The 22,839-nt window shown below is 38.5% G+C and overlaps 1 protein-coding gene across 7 annotated transcripts in view; it reads left to right on the top strand.

The window, feature by feature from the left end:
• The window catches only part of PPP2R3A (protein phosphatase 2 regulatory subunit B''alpha), a 195,511-nt gene that overhangs the window by 34,398 nt on the left and 138,274 nt on the right, over positions 1–22,839 (top strand). For 6 of the 7 annotated variants that reach the window (XM_008009046.3, XM_038002837.2, XM_038002838.2 and 3 more), the window contains one exon: positions 4,447–6,887. In XM_008009046.3, the coding sequence (XP_008007237.1) occupies positions 4,893–6,887 (1,995 nt within the window). In that variant the 5' untranslated portion in view covers positions 4,447–4,892. Of the gene's footprint in view, positions 1–2,278; positions 2,347–4,446; positions 6,888–22,839 lie in introns of those variants that run through there. The other variant, XM_073023597.1, reaches the window with a different exon arrangement.

The raw sequence follows: 22,839 nt of genomic DNA, 5'->3' as shown, positions 1-22,839 counted from the left end.
GTCTAAGTAGCTCTCGTTAATCCTTCAAAATTATGTACCTACATCGCTATAGTTTGGGAAGCTTTTCCTGACTCCTCAGTCTGATTCAGATGCTCCCTCTCAAAACAGAAAAAGGACATGAAGAAAGGCTTCACAAGTGAACAATGACAGAATGTCTAATAGGTAAATGAGAAGATATTCAGGCTTACCAGCAATCAAGGAAATGAAGATCAAAACAATGTTAATTCTGTTTTTTTCATCGATCAAATTACCAAAAATTTAAAGAAAGGAATCAGTCCAAGAAAACATGGAGAAACAGGCCCTTTTCTAGATTGGCCCTGTGTATCTAATGACCTTTTTTGAAAAAGTATATGTACACACACACACACACACACATATATATATACATCTTTTGACTCAACATTTTACTATGTGGAATATATTATACGCAAATAACTGAAGAGCTATGTAAAGTATATGTAAAAGAATGTTTATCACTGCTCATTTGAAAACAATGAGTAAATAACCTAAATGTTCAGCAATAAGAAATGACTAAATAATTTTGTTTATATGATAGAATATTCATTAAAATGCTCTGTGTCTGTTTTGACATGGAAGCACATTTATGAGATACTGTCAAAGTAAGTTATAGTATGGTCCAAATTTTGTAAAAAATATATACATTTATAAATTTTCGTAAGAGAAAGGTAAAGTATATCCATAAGAATATCAACAGTGTTTATTTCTGCTAGTGAATATTGTCCAACTTTTCTGAAAAGAACATTTATTAATTGTGGGAGCAAAATGGGAGAAACTTGATCTCACTCCTGATAGCTGCTGTGCTTGCTTGCTTCTGTCCCTGCCCTCATTAAACGTTGAGCACTCTGAAGACCATCACTATATGTCATTTGGCAACATTCTCCCAGGGTCTGGCACAGAGTAGGGAATGTTTAATAAGTGAATCAGAGCAATAACAGCAATAACATTTATTGTGCATTTCCTGAGTCTCAGGTATTGTTGTAAGCATCTAACATGTGTTAACTTAATCTTCATGAGATGGATGTTATTATTCTCTCCATTTTGCTGTTGAAACAGACTGACGAGGTTAACCAGCTTATATTAGGCCACACTGGCAGGATTGGGATTCAAACCCATGCAGCCTAACTTTCTCTTAGACGCAGGATAGCATGGTGCTTCTGAGTTAGGTTGGATCTCTGACTGAAAATAGTGGATTAGATTCCATGTCTAAGATTCCATCTGGTTAACTGGGCATCAATTGAATTATGGTCTGAATAAAAAGGCAGAATTTTACACCCATAGGTCTGAAACAAATAGCAGGGAAAGTAATCTTTGATGCTTTGGTGCTTTTTTTTTTTAACTCAAATTATTTTAGACTGTAAATTTCTTTTTTTTTTTTTTTTTTTTTCATTTTCATTACTCTTATCAAATACAATTTATTCAAAGTCATTAGGAGGTTCCAAAAATAGTTAATCCACTAATGCAAACAATAAATTGGCATGGTAACCTTAGTTTTCACACTATTTTAGCTGTAACTAAGTGAAATTCTTTCCAGCTAGCTTAAGCAAAATGGAGGTCTATTATAAGACTACCAGCGTGGCTCACGGAGCATGGATTTTACCCCAACTCCAGCCAACAATTATGTGTGCCATTGATGAGGGGAGTGTATCTGGGTCAAAGAAAATTGAAATTGATCACCAATTATGAAAAAACAACCCATTAATCCACAGGGCTCCCTGTGAGTAGGAAGACCAGAAAGAAAAGATATCTCCCAATCTGCTTTTGGGCTTCTTGTTCACTCAAGAGCAAAACACCATTCTGTGCTATGTGCTAGAAGACATCCATGGGTTTTATAAATGGGACAAGCCTGTCAATCTTCCGGCATTTGGGATACTTTCTGCTAGCACAGAAGAAGCTGGCAATGAGTCACGGATATTGCCAGAAGATAGTTAGAAGGAATCAGGCACCAAACCGAGCCCTGCTACTGCCACTCCATCTCTCCAGCTCTGTGCAGGGCCCAGTGGTGTGTTGAGGGACCCTCATAATTTTTATTCCCCTCCCAACTCAAAAATCTGAGCTTAATTTTTGGAAATTGCCTCAGGCACTGGAGGGGTAGTAAGAAATCCCCCCTCATTGTGTTGTACAAAATTTGCAATATGGTATTGCCCTGAAGGTAAAATATTACTTAATTGTTTTTTTTTTTTTCTTTTTTTTTTTTTTATTATTATACTTTAAGTTCTAGGGTACATGTACATAACGTGCAGGTTTGTTACATATGTATACTTGTGCCATGTTGCTGTGCTGCACCCATCAACTCGTCAGCACCCATCAACTCGTCATTTACATCAGGTATAACTCCCAATGTAATCCCTCCCCCCTCCCCCCCCCATGATAGGCCCCGGTGTGTGATGTTCCCCTTCCCGAGTCCAAGTGATCTCATTGTTCAGTTCCCACCTATGAGTGAGAACATGCGGTGTTTGGTTTTCTGTTCTTGCGATAGTTTGCTAAGAATGATGGTTTCCAGCTGCATCCATGTCCCTACAAAGGACACAAACTCATTCTTTAGAGAAATGCAAATCAAAACCACATTGAGATACCATCTCACACCAGTTAGAATGGCGATCATTAAAAAGTCAGGAAACAACAGGTGCTGGAGAGGATGTGGAGAAATAGGAACACTTTTACACTGTTGGTGGGATTGTAAACTAGTTCAACCATTATGGAAAACAGTATGGCGATTCCTCAAGGATCTAGAACTAGATGTACCATATGACCCAGCCATCCCATTACTGGGTATATACCCAAAGGATTATAAATCATGCTGCTATAAAGACACATGCACACGTATGTTTATTGCGGCACTATTCACAATAGCAAAGACTTGGAATCAACCCAAATGTCCATCAGTGACAGATTGGATTAAGAAAATGTGGCACATATACACCATGGAATACTAGACTGTAAATTTCTCATTGGTCATTGGTGCCACCCCTTGAGGTTTGATTTTCTGCTGTTGATGTCCTTTCAAAACATACTCAAAGACCTAAATTTGTGATTCGTTCTTTTAAGTCTTACCCCATCCCCTTTTTCTTTCTCAGCAAGATGACTCATGAAAAGTTCATCAGATTTTTATTTATTTACTTATTTTTATGTATGTATGTATGTATGTATTTATTTTTTGACATGGAGTCTCGCTCTGTCACCCAGGCTGGAGTACAGTAACATGATCTCGGCTCACTGCAACCTCCACCTCCTGGGTTCAAGAAATTCTCCTGCCCCAGCCTCCCGATTAGCTGGGACTGCAGGCCATGTCATCTCCCATTGTCCCCTTGCTTTCTCTGCTCCACCCACTTTGGTCTCTTTGCCATTCTTTTAGTGAATCACGCATGCTCCACTCTAGGGCCTTTGTACTTGCGGTTATTCTGCCCTGGAGGATTTACCTCATAATATCTCCTTGGCCTGCTTCCTCTAGTCTTTCAGGTCTCTGCTCTTCAGATGTCAGTGAGGTCTTCTCTGACAACCCTTCATAAAACAGAACCCTCCCAGTGTTTCTAAACCCTTGCCCTGCATTGTTTTTCTCCCAACACATGCCACCATGTAAGTTTATATGTTTAACTTGTATATTGGGTTTTTTCCCCGTGTTTTATTTCCTGCTTTATCCCTAGTGTATACAAAGAGCCTGGTACACACAGTAGGTAGCCAGTATTTGTTGACTGAATAAATACATTGACAGAACCTTCTTGGAAAGCAACTATAGTATATTTTAAAAGCCGTTTTTTTGTAAGAGAATGATTAAGTCACTTCTGTCCACTTGATGCAGAGAGAGAGAGATATCCGCATGGGGCAGGATCTGGGAGATGGGATCAAGATCAGTAATGAAACCTGTTTTTTCTCTCAGTAAGCAAAGAGAAGATGATGGGAGAATAATTTCTAAGGATAAAGGAAATTTGAGACTCAAGAACAGGTACTAGGTGTTGGTAGTCTTTGAGAAGACTAGGTTGATGGAAGCGAAAGGTTGGTGCAGGGACATAGTAGAAAATATGATTATAGATGGATGGGAACAGGTGTTGAGGGACTTAAAAGTGAGTCTAAAAGAGGTAGACTTGCTGTGATCCATGAGGAGATCAGAAATGTGAATTCTTAAGCTGTGAGGGATGAAAATGCCATGTAAATCTAAGCTTAGTATCATATAAGGTGGCAAGGAGCATGCAATAAGAAATCCATCTCAGAGGTAGATGTGACAAGGTAGAGTTGAGGTAATATTACTCTAGGCAATAAGGAGTATAAGGTGTGATGAAACAAAGGCGTGAGCTGAATATCAGCTGTAAGGGATATTGCAGATAATAAGGCTCGGTGGTTAACTGCATATGGGATGCAAAGAAAGAGGAAATTAAAAGTTCCAGCATTAAAAATAATATTTCCTTTTAATTATTTTCTTTTTTATTACAGGTTTCTCTGTCATTCACAGAAAAATGGATCATTTAAACCCTTGGAGGACTCAGTTATCACAATACTTCTCTGCTACCAACTAAGATTTATGATAGTAAATTTATGACAGCAAACTTCCATGCTATGGAACTGTTGAAGAACTAAAAGAGGATGTTCTTTCATCAAAATAATTCTGCAGTATCATATTACTAAATAAAATGAAAAAGCACAATTATTAAATTATTAAATTTGCCAGTACAAGCACACATGTGCAGCAGCTACTGTATGCTGATAGTTACCAAACGTCAAATATAAATGATTTCCCTTCATGGGAAAAGCCATTATATTTGGAAGAAACCACTGAACATTGTTATTAAATATATTTTCAGCTAATTGTCATTTAGGAGAATTTTCATGAAACAAGTTCTAGAAAGTTCCAAGTCCCACCAGTAAGTGGATTTGATATTATGGCAGCAACTTACAGACTTGTGGTTAGTACTGTGAACCACTACAGCAGTGTGGTGATAGACCGGCGTTTTGAACAAGCTATACATTATTGCACTGGAACCTGCCACACCTTCACACATGGAGTTGACTGCATTGTGGTACACCATAGTGTTTGTGCAGACCTCTTGCACATCCCTGTGTCTCAGTTCAAAGATGCAGATCTGAACTCTATGTTTCTACCCCAAGAAAATGGGCTTTGCTCGACTGAAGGAGACTATCCCCAACAGGCCTTCACAGGCATACCCAGGGTCAAGAGAGGATCTACATTTCAGAATACCTGCAACTTAAAGGACATTGCAGGAGAAGCAATCAGTTTTGCCAGTGGGAAAATAAAAGAATTTTCCCTTGAAAAACTCAAAAACTCTAACCATGCAGCTTACAGAAAGGGAAGGAAAGTTAAGTCTGACTCATTTAATAGGAGGTCAGTTGATTTGGACTTGCTTTGTGGCCATTATAACAATGATGGGAACGCCCCATCCTTTGGTTTACTGAGGAGTTCTTCAGTTGAGGAAAAACCTTTATCTCATAGAAACTCACTTGATACGAACTTGACTTCCATGTTTCTTCAAAACTTCTCTGAAGAAGACTTGGTTACTCAGATTTTGGAAAAACATAAAATAGATAATTTTTCTTCTGGGACAGACATAAAGATGTGCTTGGACATCCTATTGAAATGCTCTGAGGATTTAAAAAAATGCACAGACATCATAAAACAATGCATAAAGAAAAAGTCAGGGAGTAGCATCAATGAAGGAAGTGGTAATGATACATTTTCTAGCTCTGAAACTGTCTATATGAATGTAATGACCAGGTTAGCATCCTATCTGAAAAAATTACCATTTGAATTCATGCAGTCTGGGAATAATGAGGCTCTAGATTTAACAGAACTGATCAGTAATATGCCTAGCTTACAGCTGACTCCCTTCTCTCCAGTGTTTGGCACTGAACAACCCCCTAAATATGAAGATGTTGTCCAGCTCTCAGCTTCTGACTCTGGACAATTTCAAACTATTGAATTGCAAGATGACAAGCCTAATTCTAGGAAGATGGACACTGTACAATCCATTCCAAACAACTCCACAAATTCCTTATATAACTTAGAGGTAAATGATCCTAGAACTCTAAAAGCTGTCCGGGTTCAATCACAGTCATTAACCATGAACCCTTTAGAAAATGTTTCTTCTAGTGACTTAATGGAAACTCTTTATATCGAAGAAGAGTCAGATGGAAAGAAAGCATTAGATAAAGGACAAAAGACAGAGAATGGACCTAGTCATGAGTTATTAAAGATACATGAACATAGAGCAGAATTTCCAGAACATGCTTCTCATCTTAAAAAATGCCCCGCCTCAATGCAAAATGAAATTGGTAAGATATTTGAGAAATCATTTGTTCATCTACCTAAGGAGGGCTGTAAATCAAAAGTTTCTAAAGTTGAAGAGGGAGACCAGAGAGATTCTACAAATTCCAGTAGCCAAGAAGAGATAGATAAATTGTTAATGGATTTGGAATCTTTTTCACAGAAGATGGAGACCTCTCTAAGAGAGCCACTTGCAAAGAGTAAAAACTCTAATTCTTTAAATAGTCACAGTCAGTTGACTGGTCAGACCCTTGTAGATCTTGAGCCTAAATCTAAAGTCTCTTCACCCATAGAAAAAGTCTCGCCTTCCTGTCTAACAAGGATTATTGAAACCAATGGACACAAAATAGAGGAAGAGGATCGAGCCCTCTTACTGCGAATTCTGGAAAGCATTGAAGACTTTGCTCAAGAACTAGTTGAATGCAAATCAAGCAGAGGGAGCCTATCACAAGAGAAGGAAATGATGCAAATTCTGCAGGAAACCTTGACAACTTCCTCCCGGGCCAATTTATCAGTCTGTAGAAGTCCTGTTGGTGATAAAGCCAAAGATACTACTTCAGCAGTTTTGATTCAGCAGACTCCAGAGGTGATCAAGGTAAGCCCTAACAATTTTGAGTCCTAGGAACTCTTTAAAAAATGTTTTAGTGTTTGAAAATTTTATAAAGAAAAATTTGTTAGCCATTTTTTGTTCTACTAAAGCTCCTGCCCTGCTCTAGGAATGATCTCACTCAGCTCAGAGTTAGTAAAAAGCAAAGATTTTACAAGATAATATATAAAAAAAGAAAAAAGCAGACTTTAGACTCAGACTGGTTTCTACTACCCTCCCCATACCCTTCATCTTCCCAGCTCTGTGACCAAAGGAAAATTACTTACCTTTAATATCCTCATCTTTATGGTGGAAATAAGGATCAAAATAACTCGTGTAAAATATAAGCAAGGTTCCTTACACAAAGTAAGCATTTAATATTAGTCCTCACCCTCCCCAGCCAACCAAGAGACCGGTTGTTACTGCATGCCTGTGTAGACCTGTGTAAGGTTAGTGTAGAGTACAAAAGAAGAGAAGACATGATTCTTAGAGATCTTAAAATCTACTTGTAGAGACAAAACTGACAATGTCTGAAACAGTTTATGAACATGTGAACACCATTCTGAAAGCATTGTCGTAACAGTAGGCCTTCAAAGAAGGTAAAGACTAAAGGGTAAGATTTGATTCTCCAGGCACCTGAGAATAAATATCAATCTAGAATCATAGAAGTGTTTTCAAAAGTTTTTAATCCATCCCCCTACTGAAAGTACTGCTTTTGAATACTCCCAGAAAGGCAGTTGTCTTCCCATTTTATTTACATATGTGTGTCGTAGCACACCAAGATTATTCCTTGTTCATTTTGTAAGTCCAACATGGGTTAGCAAGAGGCTCTGCTCTACTTCACTCAAGGACCCAGTCTGATGGAGGCTCCATGTTCTCACTGCTGCCCATTAACTCATCTGGAATATGTGGCTTTTGAGTTCACTGAAGGAGGGGAACAAAGGGTGATGCTTTTAACTGCCTTGTCCCAAACTTGGACACACTTCATTTCTGCTCACAGTCCAGTGATTCCCAACCTAAAATCTGAGAAACATAGAAAAGTACGTGGAATATTTGTTAAGCACTGCACCTACTACATGAATGAGCTATATGTATCAACATGTACGAATTCAGACATAAAGCCAAATCGACAAAAGCAAGTGGTAAAATAAGGATGTGAATCATTTTGAGATATATACATTTTTACAAAAAGTATGAAGAAATACATGGATACACAAAATCCAATGTTAATGGTTAATCCTGGAGGAAGGGAAATGCAACTGAGGAAGGGCATACAGGGGGCCTGAATAGTATTAGTCATGTTTTACTTCATAATCTGGGTAGTAGATCCATAACTATTTTGTTGTGTTATTCTTTATGCTTTTTATATTCTTAAATATTACATAGTAATTGTTTAAAAAACTAATTGGATATTTGAGATGCCATTTATGTGACCAAGTTAAAATGCAAGTTACATATTAGGCTTCTCATTACAAGTTTCATTTGAGCAGGGGAAAAACTGGGAAAAAAATCAGATGAATCTTTCTTTCTGTGGTACAGGTTGAGCATCCAAAATCCAAAGTGCTCTAAAATTTGAAACTTTTTGGGCACCAACATGATGCCACAAGTGGAAAATTCTGCACCTGACCTTGTGACAGGTCACAGTCAAAACGCTATCAAAACCTTGTTTCACGTACAAAATTCTTTAAAATACTGTGTAAAATTACCTTCAAGCTGTGTGTATATATGAAACAAATAAATTTCATGTTTAGACTTGGGCCCCATCCCCAAGGTATCTCATTATGAATATGCAGATATTCCAAAATCAAAAAAAATTCTAAATCTAAAACACTTCTGGTCTTGAGCATTTTGAATATGGGATACTTAATCTGTATGTTTTATTGCTGCTGTTCTTCTGTGGACATTTTTAGTTACTAGCAACACTGAAGTTTAAAACAGTACGTACTTAATAAGGTTATTAAGTGATTATTTGGTTCTAAATATTGCAGATGTTCCCTGAGCATTTCTGTGAAATTACTTTGTGTGAATCTCCTCATTTGTTGGTTCACAGGTGGTAATATCTTTAGTTTTGGGTCAACACTAGGGGAGAAACTTGGAATTATCACAAAAGTAAGAGAAATCCCTTCATGTGGTTTTTTTCGCGCGTGACACATTGCAGGACACAGGCAATACTGATGTGCTTAATAGTTTGTTATAAAGGAAAGAAAATACCTACATAGCAACTTCAAAATGATAATAATGTCATAAGAGTGATTAGTTATTGTGAACTAAGGCCTACTGAGACATTTAAAGGTATTATCTCGCTATTTTCCCTCACAATAACCTGTCTGCTCATTGAAGAACATCTACTTTCTCTGATGACCTATTCCAATGTCTTAAAACCATTATAACCAGAAACTCTCACTGTGATACGGTGTTCTGAATTTTACTCAACCCTCTTCCCCCATTATCTTCTGTGACAAAAAGGAGACAAATTCTCTAAAAAGAGATGGACTGCATAAAGTAGAAAGTGTCTGAGCATCACCTGTCCTGTGTCCCTGGCTAACACCCATGACCCCCAATCTAGGTACAACTACCTTAAAATGCCACACTGGGCTCTAAATGTGCTCCCCAGTTTTTTGACAAGTAATGGACTGAAGTCAAAATCTTACTAAAGTGTCTCCTGCCATTCTTTTAAATAAGTTTCAATATCACAGAATATAATAAAATTTGATGAGATTTCTTCTTGATAGAAGTTGAAGAAGTAATTAATGAAAAGCTAATTTAAAGAGACAGATAATATAAAATGTTTAATTCAGGAAGATGCTTAATGCAAGAAGACAAACCATTCTTCCTTGACTCAGTTCCCTTCCTACTTGTCTTTTTTTTTAATCTTACGAAAAATTTAAGTGAGGAATTGGCAAACATTTCTGTGAAGGGCAAGATAGTAAATATTTTAGGCTTTATGGGTCAGTCTCTGTCATGTAGTCTTATTTGCTCTTTACAAGACAAACCAACAGCCAGACAACCCAATGCTTTAAAAATGTAAACCATTCTTAGCTCTAAGACTTAAAAAAACAGGCAGTGGGCCAGATTTGGTCGATGGACTGAAGTTTGTCAACCCATTTTAAGCAAATAGAAAAGTATGGTGAATGATATAAAAGCACTGTTATCACTCATCACTTAGCTTTGTCAAATCTTAACATTTTACTGTTTGCTTCAAAACTCCAAATACCTTTTGTCCCAGGGGAATTCAGCAAGAGACTAAATAGATATATCATGAATCCATTATTTCTCTCAAACCTGAGCTCTGTGATAGTTTTATCTTGATAATAAAGGGCAACAAAAATTGTTCTAATAGAACTTTCCTTCTTAGAGAGTATAAAGGGAAATTTCAGGCTGCTGTGCTTGTATTATTATGAATTCCAAGTTAGTAGAATCCACACCAATAAGGGATAGAGAGTAAGAAGCCTACCTGTCGTTCGGATGGTAACCTTTTCCCATCGGTTTTCTGGAGTTTAAAGTCAGAATTTAAGCAGGCAGTCTACCTGACAACCTAATTCACATCTAATCTTCTCTTTCTCCATTCAGCCTCCAAAAATGTTATCTCAAGCTCTCAAATGTACCCGAGGTTAAAATGAAATATTGAAATAAGAATATGGAAGAAGATGTGTGAATCTCTCTTAAGTTTCCACATCTGGGCTACTAGTCTCTGTTGGCCTCTATTTAGCATTAAATAGCTATTTTTTGAATGGATAAACGAATAAGTAGAGGAATAACCAAGTGAGGGGATTTTCACTCTCCTGCTTTGTCTCCTTCTCAAATGGAAACTGCTCCCTTGCCTGAGGACTGTCCCCTTCCCTGCTTTTTGCTTCTCAAGGACGGGTACAAGAGGACCTGACCTCAGGGTGCCCTTCTCGGACTTCAGGGTAGTGCCTCAGCAAGACTCAAGTATCTTACCTAGACCTCTAAGTGTTTTAATTCCCCTAGCTTTTAACACCTAAAAAATGACAGCACCCTAGGAAGGGTCCGGTCACCTTTCCTGGCAAGAGGGGAAGACATCAGGAGAATGTAGATTGTTTTACTTTATTGCAGGGCAGAAATCCCTCAATAGTACACTGTAGCTATTTCGAGGAGAGGGTGCTTTCTTGATCACCATTGTTCCCACAGGCTTTCTTATAGTACACCATATACGAGCTCTTTGTTTAAATTTTGAAAATTTTGTAACCATTTATTTTCTCTTTAAGGAATACCTATATATTGTCCTTTTGCCCATTCTTAGAAGTTGCCATCTTCCTCCTCATGGATTTGGGTTGGAAAAGGATATTTCTGGCCATTTAATTTTAGTACAATTGTTTGTTTTTTATTTGTTTTTGGATGCCCGAGAGAGAAATCTTTGAAGGTGGGCACGATTTCTGTTGTTACTGGAACTTACTTTGCTTTCTTCTAACCCTGAGCAGGAATATGTATTTGAGATTTCATTCCAGAGTAAATAAAGGATCTTCCTAGGTTAATGATCTAACATTTAGGTTTCCTCAATGTTTAAATAGTATAGTGTATAGTTTTGTATGCATATTTGAATGCAGAATAATTAGGAAAATAAATTTAACATTTTAGCAAAGCACATTTTAGGAACTTTGTTAAACGTTCCTTCTGGAGCATTAATAAACCCTTCTATCTTTACTTTCTAGGTTTATATCCATGCCTTCATTAACATTAGCCAGTCATGTCACTGAGGGAAAATGTTTGTTCTTCCCTAGCTTTGTAGGTGTTCATGGTGCCTGGGTTCAGTGCTGGGAATACTTGAGTAGAAATCAAGACACTTAGCAATGAAATAGGAAACCATTCTCTCCTCCTCTCAATTACCACCAAGCAGATTAATAAAAGTAAACAGATCTGCCTGGTGGCAAATAGGAATTTGTGGAATGAGCCCAACCTGAATATCCCCCTCCACCTTTGGTGGCTTCTGACGTCACGTCCCTTTGCATTAATACTTCCATTCTTTCTGTTTAACATCAGGTATCTCAAATGTGTCCCCACCTGTGTTCACAAGAGCCTGGTAGATATATATGTACTGATGTAGAAAGGTCAAGATAAAGTTAAAAATGTAAATTGCAAGATGTACCATTATGATTCCTTTTTGTTATTAATATATTTTTATGCACACAGAAAGTTTGGGCTTCATATGCTCCATATTGTTCATGTTCCTCCAGAAGTAGAAAGTGAATCTCATATCTAGGTGTTCCTGATAAGTCTACCCTCTCCCAGCCTCCACTCCACCCTTGGCAGGAGTGAAGAGGAGCTCCCAGAACTCAACTTGCTCCATTAAGCCCACAGGCCTGTCCAACCCTCACAGCTTCACCACCACTCTCTGAGTTAAGGTCATCAGGACTGATCTAATATATCCTTCATCCCTGTTTACGTTAGTCACCACCAGAAGTCCAGGAATCCAGATCACCCCCCATCCCCCACCCCACTTTCCTTCTCACACTGCTCTTATATATCTCCTAAGTCCACTTCCAACCCTCCCAACTCCTGAAATCCATTCACCATGTCCTCTTGCACTCTGAGCTCATGATCATTCACCAGCAAAGTTTCCTATGTCATCTCTCTTCTCTAAACATTTCCCTTCCTATTATAACTGAAACTCGTCTCTTCCTAAGGATACTGTAGGCAGTGAAATGGTGGCTCTGTTCTTTCTCATTCCCACCCCCTATCCCACTGGCCTGGAGGGGGCAGTAAGTGTTCTTGCATTTCATTGCTGCTCTAGACTATTCTCCTGGCCGCCTCCCTGAAACCAGCCCTGCCCCACCTTTGAACTAATATCATTAGACTCTGCTATCCACTATCCCTTCTGATTGTAGTCATCTACCACCCCAGGTCACTTATTTCTTGGAAGTTTTATCTCCTGGCTTTATGACACACTTTTCAGTATTACTGTTGCCACTGTTCAAGTGTTCATTAGGTAAGGTATCCAGTACAGGAGCTTCTCAATTCCTTGATCTCTACTGAGTTTGTCCTTTGCCCTTCTTCGTTCATTTTCTGGCCTTATGTTTATGTCAGTGGTTTTAAGAATATGATTCCCAACTAATAGTGTTAGCATCACCTGGGCACTTGATAGAAATGCATATTCTCATGCCCCAACCCAGACCTAGTAAATCAGAAACTCTGGGGGTAGGGCTCAACATTTTTTGGTTTAACAAGCCCTCCGGGTGATTCTGATACATGATTATGCTTGACAATCACTGCCATAATTCGTCACTAAAATCATTTCCTTGAATATACTCTCAGCTTCCTTGTTATCCCCTCATTTCTTGGTACCCATCTGGAACAGCTCCAACTCAGATTAAATTGTGTTCTCTGTCTACTCTGAGCTTTTATTTGTGCAGCTGAACTTGGCTAGAGAAGATCACACAACCATGCTGAGTGGTCTTGCTTTAGATTCATGACCACCAACGTCCAGTGGGTCTTTAGTACTGTCTAGCAGTCCTACTGTGTTTCCCTAGTCCATTCACTTCCCCCCTCTGCAGATGCCTTCTTCCCTGTCCTCTAACCTCCAACATCTTTCCCACCCGCACCCTCAGCTAATAATCTTGTTTCCTATTTTACTGAGAAAACTAAAGCAATCAGAAGAGACCTTTACCCATCTCCTACCCGTATCAGTACTAAATATCTTCTCCCTTTCCTTCTATTTCTGTTATTTCTATACATGAACCATCCAAGCTCCTATCTTGTTTTTCTTTTTTTTTTTTTTTTTTTGAGATGGAGTCTCATTCTGTCGCCCAGGCTGGTGTGCAGTGACGTGATCTTGGCTCACTACAACCTCTGCCTCCCGCGATTCTCCTGCCTCAGCCTCCCGAGCAGCTGGGACTATAGGCACACGCCACAACACCTGGCTCATTTTTGTATTTTTAGTAGAGACGGAGTTTCACCATGTTGATCAGGCTGATCTTGAACTCCTGACCTCATGATCTGCCCACCTCAGCCTCCCAAAGTGCCAGGATTACAGACGTGAGCCACCGCGCCCATCCCCAGGCTCCTATCTGAGGCCAGGCCTACACTGGGCTTTATTAATAGATCCCATCCCCTCCCATCAACTCACAAACACTCCTGCAGAGATTGACCCATTTCTCCCCTGCAGTCATCGGTTTTTCTCCTCTGCTCAATCACTCCTTCAGCAGATAAACATGCTGCAGTCCTCCCAGCTTTAAAACAAACAGACCCCTAGTGCTCCAACATACCATTTGAGTTAACACTCATTTGTCTGCTCTTCTTCACTCCAGGACTCTTTGAAAGAGCTGTCTATTATTATTATTTCCAGTTCCTCCTCTAGCCCTCCTCTTTCTAAATATACCAGACATAATCCCATTTGCTGTTCCCTCTTCCTGTGACGCCCTGATCCCATACCTGCAGGACTCGTTCCATCACCACATCTGTCTTCTTAAAAATATCACTTCACTGAGGCCTTTTTGCCCTAAAAATTGCATGCACACATACAGTCTTTGGTATTCCCTTTCCCCCTTTATTGTTTTTTTTTTCCCCTCTAACACCACCCCCTGATATATTATTTCAATTACTGTTTGTTTTTCTCCCCTGACTCCTACCACTAGAATGAAACCTCTATGAGAACAGGGAATTTTATCTGTTACATTCACTGCTATATCCCTGGTAGCTGGCACTCAGTTCGTGCTCAGTTGATATTTGTTAGTAATTGTCACTTTGTATAGGGACTTTCGTTTCTATGTTATATTTCTGTAGTATTTAAATTTTTCCTTACAACTAACCGTATCCTTTTGTAAGAAGAAAAAGATAATAAAGGTAATTTTTCTAAATTCTCTTAGATACCCTAAGAGATTCCACTATTTTAGCCAGGCTTGAGCCCCTGAAACCAGGCTTCCCAATATGATCATCTTCAGAAGTTGGATAAAATTACCTGTGTAAACTGATCACTTCAGAAGCTCTATTATACCGTATCTTGCAGTCTACCTTCTTCATAAGAACTGAGAATTACATAGAGATCTTTGAATCAGAGTCATCTCCCTTGAGATTTGCCAGCAAACTGTAACTAATCTAGACTAGGTCTGAGGGGTTATTCTGTCATCCCCTCTCATGGATCTACTTTTGGAGACCACAGTTAAGGTGTTTACCCTGGGGGGTGCTTTGGCATCCAAGAGACATATTTGTTGTACTTCCAGCATAATGCTGATTGTCACCGGGGTCCTTGACTGTCAGTTCCAAGCTCCTGTTTTGACATCTGTGAGTTCAACTGTCACCCACAATTACTGAGAAATCATACACACACACACATACACTCTCTCTCACACACTCTCTCTCTCTCTCTCTCCCCCCCCCTCCCTCCCTCCCTCCCCCCCTCTTCCACCCTCCCTCCAAGGAAGACACCGGGGCAGAGTATTTTATAGCACCAGTCACCAGGCATTTATTTAACATGGCAATGTCAGTGAAATGGAATCCCTTCATTTCTTTTTTCTCCAATATATTTATAGGCCAAAAATGAATTATTATAGTCTGTATTGAGCAATCTCTAATTGAATTAATTCCTCAAGGAGAAAGGGAAGAAAAAAGGCAGACTAAGAAGTACAGAGAACTCTAGACACTAGAAATTCTAGGGATCCCAGAATTATTATTCCTGATCATTTTAGGCGCTAATTCTTTCTTGTCCCAGATCCTAGAACAACATCTACCCCAAGTGTTAAGAACACTGAAAAGCAAAAGTATCAGATTTCGTGGGTTCTTTCTGTTATGAGTCATAGAATGTGTTCCCATAATTTGGAGGCAATTGAAGCAAGACACAAAAATGCTTATTAAGTCTCCTCTGTCATAGACATGCCTTCCTATTTTGCTGCAGCCAGTGAAGTCAAGGTTAGAGAATTAGGCTGGGAACAAATAAACTATAGATAACTACCACTACCTGGCCTCCTTCCCCCAACTAGTGTTTCATTATTTAAGAGTTTAAAAAAAAAAGTTACACAGAACAAGCCGCTAAACAATGAAGAAAACACCAAGTTAGAGCAGAAAGGTCATGAAATCTTAGTATTAACTAATTAGCTTATAACCAGTTGGCTCTCATAAAGCCTATTTACAGGGATATTTTAAAGAAAATCTGTGATTCCAAGCTGTTACCCCTTTTAATTTATTTTTTATTTATTTTTATTTCACTAGGTTTTGGGGGGACAGATGGTATTTGATTACATAGAAAAGTTTGTTAGTGGTGATTTCTGAGGTTTTGGTGCACCCATCACCTGAGCAGTGTACACTGTGCCTAATGTATAGTCTTTTATCCCTCACCCCCTTCCCACCTTTCCTCCCAAGTCCCCAAAGTCCGTTCTATCATTCTTATGCCTTTGCATCCTCATAGCTTAGCTCCAACTTATAAGTGAGAACATGCGAGTTTGGCTTTCCATTCCTGAGTTACTTCACCTACAATAATAGTCTCCAGTTCCATCCAGGTTACTGCAAATGCCATTATTTCATTACTTTTTATGGCTAAGTAGTATTCCATGGTTGTGTGTGTGTGTGTGCGCGCATATGTGTATGTATCACATTTTGTTTATCCATTCATTGATGGCTGAGCGTTTGGGCTGGTTCCATAGTTTTGCAATTTCTAATTGTGCTGCTATCAACATGAGTGTGCAAGTATCTTTTTTGTATAATGACTTCTTTTCCTCTGGGTAGATACCCAGTAGTGGGATTGCTGGATCAAATGGTAGATCTGCTTTCTGTTCTTTAAGGAATTTTCATACTGTTTTCCAGAGTGATTGTACTAGTTTACATTCCCACCAGCAGTGTAAAAGTGTTCCCTTTTTACCACCATGCCAATATCTACTCTTTTTTGATTTTTTAAATTATGGCCATTCTTGCAGGAGTAAGGTGGTATCACATTGTGGTGTTGATTTGCATTTCGCTGATCATTAGTGATGTTGAGCAGTTTTTCATATATTTGTTGGCCATTTGTATGTCTTCTCTTAAGACTTGTTTTATTTATGTCCTTAGCCCACTTTCTGATGGGATTGTTTGTTTTTTTCTTGCTGATTTGTTTGAGTTCTGTGTAGATTCTGGATATTAGCCCTTTGTCAGATGCACAGTTTACAAAGATTTTCTCACACGCTGTGGGTTGTCTGTTTACTCTCCTGATTATTTCTTTTGCTATGCAGAAGCTTTTTAGTTTAATTAAGTCCCATCTGTTTATCTCTGTTTCTGTTGCATTTGCTTTTGGGTCCTTGGTCATGAAGTCTTCGCCTAAGCAAATGTCTAGAAGGTTTTTTCCAGTGTTATCTTCTAGAATTTTTATGGTTTCAGGTCTTAGATTTAAGTCCTTGATCCATCTTGAGTTGATTTTTGTGTAAGATGAGAAATGAGGATCCAGTTTCATTCTTCTACATATAGTTTGCCAATTATTCCAGCACTATTTGTTGAATAGGGTGTCCTTTCCCCACTTTATGTTTTTATTTGGCTTGTGAAAGATCAGTTGGTAGTAAGTATTTGGCTTTATTTTTGGGGTTCTCTATTCTGTTCCGTTGGTCTATGTGCCTATTTTTATGACTATAGCAATATAGTGTAGTTTGAAGTCAGGTAATGTGATGCCTCCAGATTTGTTCTTTTGCTTAGTCTTACTTTGGCTATGTGGGCTCTTTTTTGGTTCCATATAAATTTCAGGATTGTTTTTTCTAATTTTGTGAAGAGTGATGATGATATTTTGATGGGGATTGCATTGAATATGTAGATTGCTTTTGGCAGAATGGTCATTTTCACAATATTGATCCTATCCATCCGTGAGCATGGGATATGTTTTCATTTGTTTGTGTCATCTGTGATTTCTTCAGCAGTGTTTTGTGGTTTTCCTTGCAGAGGTCTTTCACCTCCTTGGTTAGGTATATTCCTATGTATTTTATTTATTTTATTTTTTTGCAGCTATTGTGAAAGGGATTGAGTTCTTGATTTGATTCTCAGCTTGGACTCGGTTGGTATATAGGAGTGCTACTGATTTGTGTACTTTGATTTTATATCCTGAAACTTGACTGAATTCATTTATCAGATCTAGGACCTTTTGGATCAGTCTTTAGGGTTTTCCAGGTGTATGATCATATCATCAGCAAACAGCGACAGTTTGACTTCCTCCCTTTATTTCTTTCTCTTGCCTGATTGCTCTGACTAGGACTTCTAGTACTACGTTGAATAGAAGTGGTGAAAGTGGGCATCCTTGTCTTGTTCCACTTCTCAGGGGCAGTCCTTTCAGCGTTTCCCTGTTCAGTATAATGTTGGCTGTGGGTTTGTTGTAGATAGCTTTTATTACCTTAAGGTATGTCCCTTCTGTGCCAATTTTGCTGAGGTTTTAATCATAAGGGGATGCTGGATTTTGTCAAATGCTTTTTCCACATCTATTTGAAATGATCATGTGATTTTTGTTTTTAATTCTCTTTATGTGGTGTATCACATTTATTGAGTTGTGTATATTAAGTCATCCCTGCATCCCAGGTATGAAACCCACTTGATCATGGTGGATTATCATTTTAATAGACTGTTGGATTCAGTTAGCTAGTATTTTGTTGAAGATTTTTGCATCTATGTTCGCCAGAGATGTTGGTCTGTAGTTTTTTTATGTCCTTTCCTGGTTTTGATACTAGGGTGATATTGGCTTCATAGAATGATTTAGGGAGGATTCCTTCTTTCTCTGTTTTTTGGAATAGTTTAAATAGTATTGGTACCAATTCTTTGAATGTCTGATAGAATTCAACTGTGAATCCATCTGGTCCTGGACTTTTTTTTGTTGGCAATTTTTAAAATTACCACTCTCTTTGCTTGTTATTGGTCCGTTGAGTTTCTGTTTCTTCCTAGTTTAATCTAGGAGGGTTGTATATTTCCAGGAATTTATCCATCTCTTCCGGGTTTTCCAGTTTGTGTGCATGAAGGTGTTCATAGTAGCCTTGAATGATCTTTTGTATTTTTGTGGTATCGGTTGTAATATTTCCTGTTTCGTTTCTAATTGAGCTTATTTGGATCGTCTCTCCTTTTCTCGTTTAATCTCTCTAATGGTCTGTCAATTTTGTTCATCTTTTCAAAGAACCAGCTTTTTGTTTCATTTGTCTTTTGTATTTTTTGTTGTTGTTTGAATTTCATTTAGTTCTGCTTTGATCTTTGTTATTTCTTTTCTTTTGCTAGGTTTGGGTTTGGTTTGTTTTTGTTTCTCTAGTTCCTTGCGGTATGACCTTAGATTGTCTATTTGTCGTCTTTCAGACTTTTTGACGCAGGCATTTAATGCTATGAACTTTCCTCTTAGCACCACTTTTGCTGTATCCCAGAAGTTTTGATAGGTTGTGTCACTATTATTGTCCGGTTCAAAGAATTTTTTAATTTCCATCTTGATTTCATTATTGACGCAACAATCATTCAGAAACTGATTATTTAATTTCCATGTATTTGCATGGTTTTGAGGGTTCCTTTTGGAGTCGATTTCCAATTTTATTCCACTTTGGTCTGAGAAAGTACTTGATATAATTTCAGTTTTCTTAAGTTTACTGAGACTTGTTTTGTGGCCTATCATATGGTCTATCTTGGAGAATGTTCCATGTGCTGATGAATGGAATGTATATTCTGCAGTTGTTGGGTAGAATGTTCTATAAATATCCGTTAAGTCCATTTGTTCTAGGGTATAGTTTAAGTCCATTGTTTCTTTGTTGACCTCCTGATGTGATGACCTGTCTAGTGCGTTCAGTGGAGTATTAAAGTCCCCACTATTATTGTGTTGCTGTCTGTCTCCTTTCTTAGGTCTAGTAGTAATTGTTTTATAAATTTGGGAGTTCCAGTGTTAGGTGCATATATATTTAGGATTGTGATATTTTCCACTAGTCCTTTTATCATTATATAATGTCCCTCTTTGTCTTTTTTGACTGTTGTTGCTTTAAAGTGTGTTTTATATGATATAAGAATAGCTACTCCTGCTCACTTTTAGTGTCTGTTTGCGTGGAATATCTTTTTCCACCCCTTTACCTTAAGTTTATGTGAGTCCTTATACATAAGGTGAGTCTCTTAAAGACAGCAGATACTTGGTTGGTAAATTCTTATCCATTCTGCCATTCTGCATCTTTTAAGTGGAGCATTTAGGCCATTTACTATTGCCATATGAGATACCATTCTATTCATCATATTAGTTGTTGCCTGAATACCTTGGGGGTTTTTTGTTGTGTTATTATTTTATATGCCCTGTGAAATGTATGCTTTAAGGAGGTTCTATTTTGGTGTATTTCGAGGTTTTGTTTCAAGATTTAGAACTTCTTTTAGCAGTTCTTGTAATGCTGGCTTGGTAGTGGTGAATTATCTCAGCACTGGTTTGTCTGAAAAAGATTTTATCTTTCCTTCATTTATGAAGCCTAGTTTAGCTGGATACAAAATTCTTGGTTGATAATTGTTTGTTTAAGGAGGCTAAAGATATGACCCCAATCTGTTCTAGCTTGTAGGGTTTCTGCTGAGAAATCTGCTGTTAATCTGAGAGGTTTTCCTCTTAAAGTTATCTGATGCTTTTACTTCACAGCTCTTTAGATTTTTTCCTTCATTTTGACTTTAGATAACCTGATGACTGTGTGCCTAGGTGATGATCTTTTTGTAGTGAATTTCCCAGGTGATTTGGATATCTAGATCTCTAGCAACGCCAGGGAAGTTTTCCTTGATTATTCACTCTGTTATTACCTTTTTAGGCTACTCAGCCTGTTAGAACTAAAACATGAGAAGGCTTTTTAAAAATTGAGATAAAATTCATTTTCTGGACATTTGGGTTGTTTCCACTTTTTGGCTATTATGAATGATGCAACTATGAACATATGTGTATAAGTTTTTGTGTGGACAAAGACAGGCTGTTAACATATTTAGATTTTTCCAAACAGCTGGCTGGCTTTTGTTAATCAGAAGCACCCTCATGATATACCGGGACCTCCACTTCGATATGTAACTTTTTTTTGTAGCATCTTCTGAGCAAAATCCCTTGATGTCACTTCAGAGTGACTCTCTATCTTTGGTGTCACTTCAGAGTGACTGTGCTTATCTTTCTGGACCTGCTTCTAACACTCACCTCAATACAGGTCCTCACTTAGCTGAGCTGATTTCCCGGCCTCACTGTGCTATGTGTTTCGGTCACTTAGATTTTTATAGTTTTGCTGCCTGCGTTATCCCAACTGCCCTTCCTACTCTAAGGCCTTAGCTGATGCTATCATCTCGGTCTCCATAACTGCATTCAGCTGAGGCTGTTGAATGATTTTTTTTTACATGTTTATATATAAAATAAAGGGCTAGGCTAGGCACAGTGGCTCACACCTGTAATCCCAGCACTTTGAGAGGCTGAGGTGGGCAGATTGCTTGAGCCCAGGAGTTCAGGACCAGCCTGGGCAACATGGCGAAACCCTGTCTCTACTAAAAATTCAAAAATTAGCTGGGCACAGTGCCATGCGCCTGTAGTCCCAGCTACTCAGGAGGCTGATGTGGGAGAATAGTTTGAGCCAGGGAGGCGGAGGTTGTGGTGAACCAAGATCATGCCACTGCACTCCAGCCTGGACAACAGAGGAAGACCCTATCTCAAAAAAATAAAATAAAGGGCTAGACTTACTTTGGTACAACACATTGCATATATAATACTGTTTTTTAACAGTTATACACAAATCAGAATAAGAGACTTCTTCAGACTAATGTTCAAAATTATTTTCTTTATCCTGTGTATTCAACCCATTTTTTCCTAAAACATCCCATGTAGCTGATTTCCCCAGAAAGAAAGAATTAATATTATAAATCACTATTGTCTTCGTTTTCAAAGGGCAAAGGGCAAGGAATAGTAAGGGGATTCAGAAAGTTCTAAGAAATCTGTCCCAAATTTCAAACTAAGCCTAACAGAATGAATTCTATAAATATAGAATGTGTCGTGTCTCACAGTTTTGTTCTCCTCTGTCTCCTACCCAATCTCACCTTCCTTCAGGGTACAGGCTCATTTTAAACTTATTCCTCAGTTTTGTAGGTCCTTTTAGTATAGGGTAAGGGAGCATCTTTTCTCGCTTGGGATGTTAGAGGTTATCCTAAAAAAGAAAAAAATAATTTCGTTTTTAGGGTCATAGTGGAGAGGCCAACTTCTCTTCCATATAACTCTGCCAGAGGGAACCTGTAAAACTCATGCCTAGCAGCCTACCCTACCTGGTTCTTTTTGAGAAAGGCTGTCTCCTTTGCCCAAGCATACTTGTTCTGGAGAAAGATACATGGAATGGTAAGGCAGGAAAGGAACCCCAGACCAAGACAGCTGGATCTCGAATTAACAACTGATGTGTTCCAGTCACCCCCACAGCAGAGAGCACCAGTTTCTTGCCTACTGAAGCTCTCTTATCGTTGTCATCCTGAAGACTCAGATTGAGCACATGGTCCAGATAGGACTGCCTGTGTCTTCAGACAGGCAAAGTTCATGAGTGATCTGCAGGCCAAGAGGAGATGCAGGCAGCTGTGCAGGAAGTGCCTACTGGTGGTAATCAGCTAGCTTGTTAGGACGAACTTAATTATATGCTGCAGGGAGCAGGAGAAAAGGTTTTTTAGCTTATTCCAGAAAGACATTCGGAAAACTTTTACAATGGCTCTTTCCATTGTAACTGCACACAGCTCCTAATTTTCCATGTGCCCAAACAATTGATAACCTAAGTGTTTATGAGTCTCTATTTTTCCTCAATTCTGGTTAGTTCCTGCAGGAGAAACCTCTCACCCCAAAACAGCTTTTCTCTTACAATTCCCAGCACCATGGATTGTACATTCCCTTGTGATCAAAGCAGAGAGAGAAGAGAGTAGATCACAGATCATTTATTTCTCTGTAGTGAAATTCCCCTATATTTGATCTTTTCCTAGAAAAGGTCACTGTAAAAACCATGTTCTTTGGTGCTATATTCCAGTTGTCATGAACTCCTTGAAACTAATTCGTGTTCTCAGATCCTTTCAGAAACCAAGCATA

The sequence above is a fragment of the Chlorocebus sabaeus genome, chromosome 15, assembly GCF_047675955.1.
Source record: "Chlorocebus sabaeus isolate Y175 chromosome 15, mChlSab1.0.hap1, whole genome shotgun sequence".
NCBI lineage: Eukaryota > Metazoa > Chordata > Mammalia > Primates > Cercopithecidae > Chlorocebus > Chlorocebus sabaeus.
This window is presented reverse-complemented; position numbering and strand designations above follow the sequence as displayed.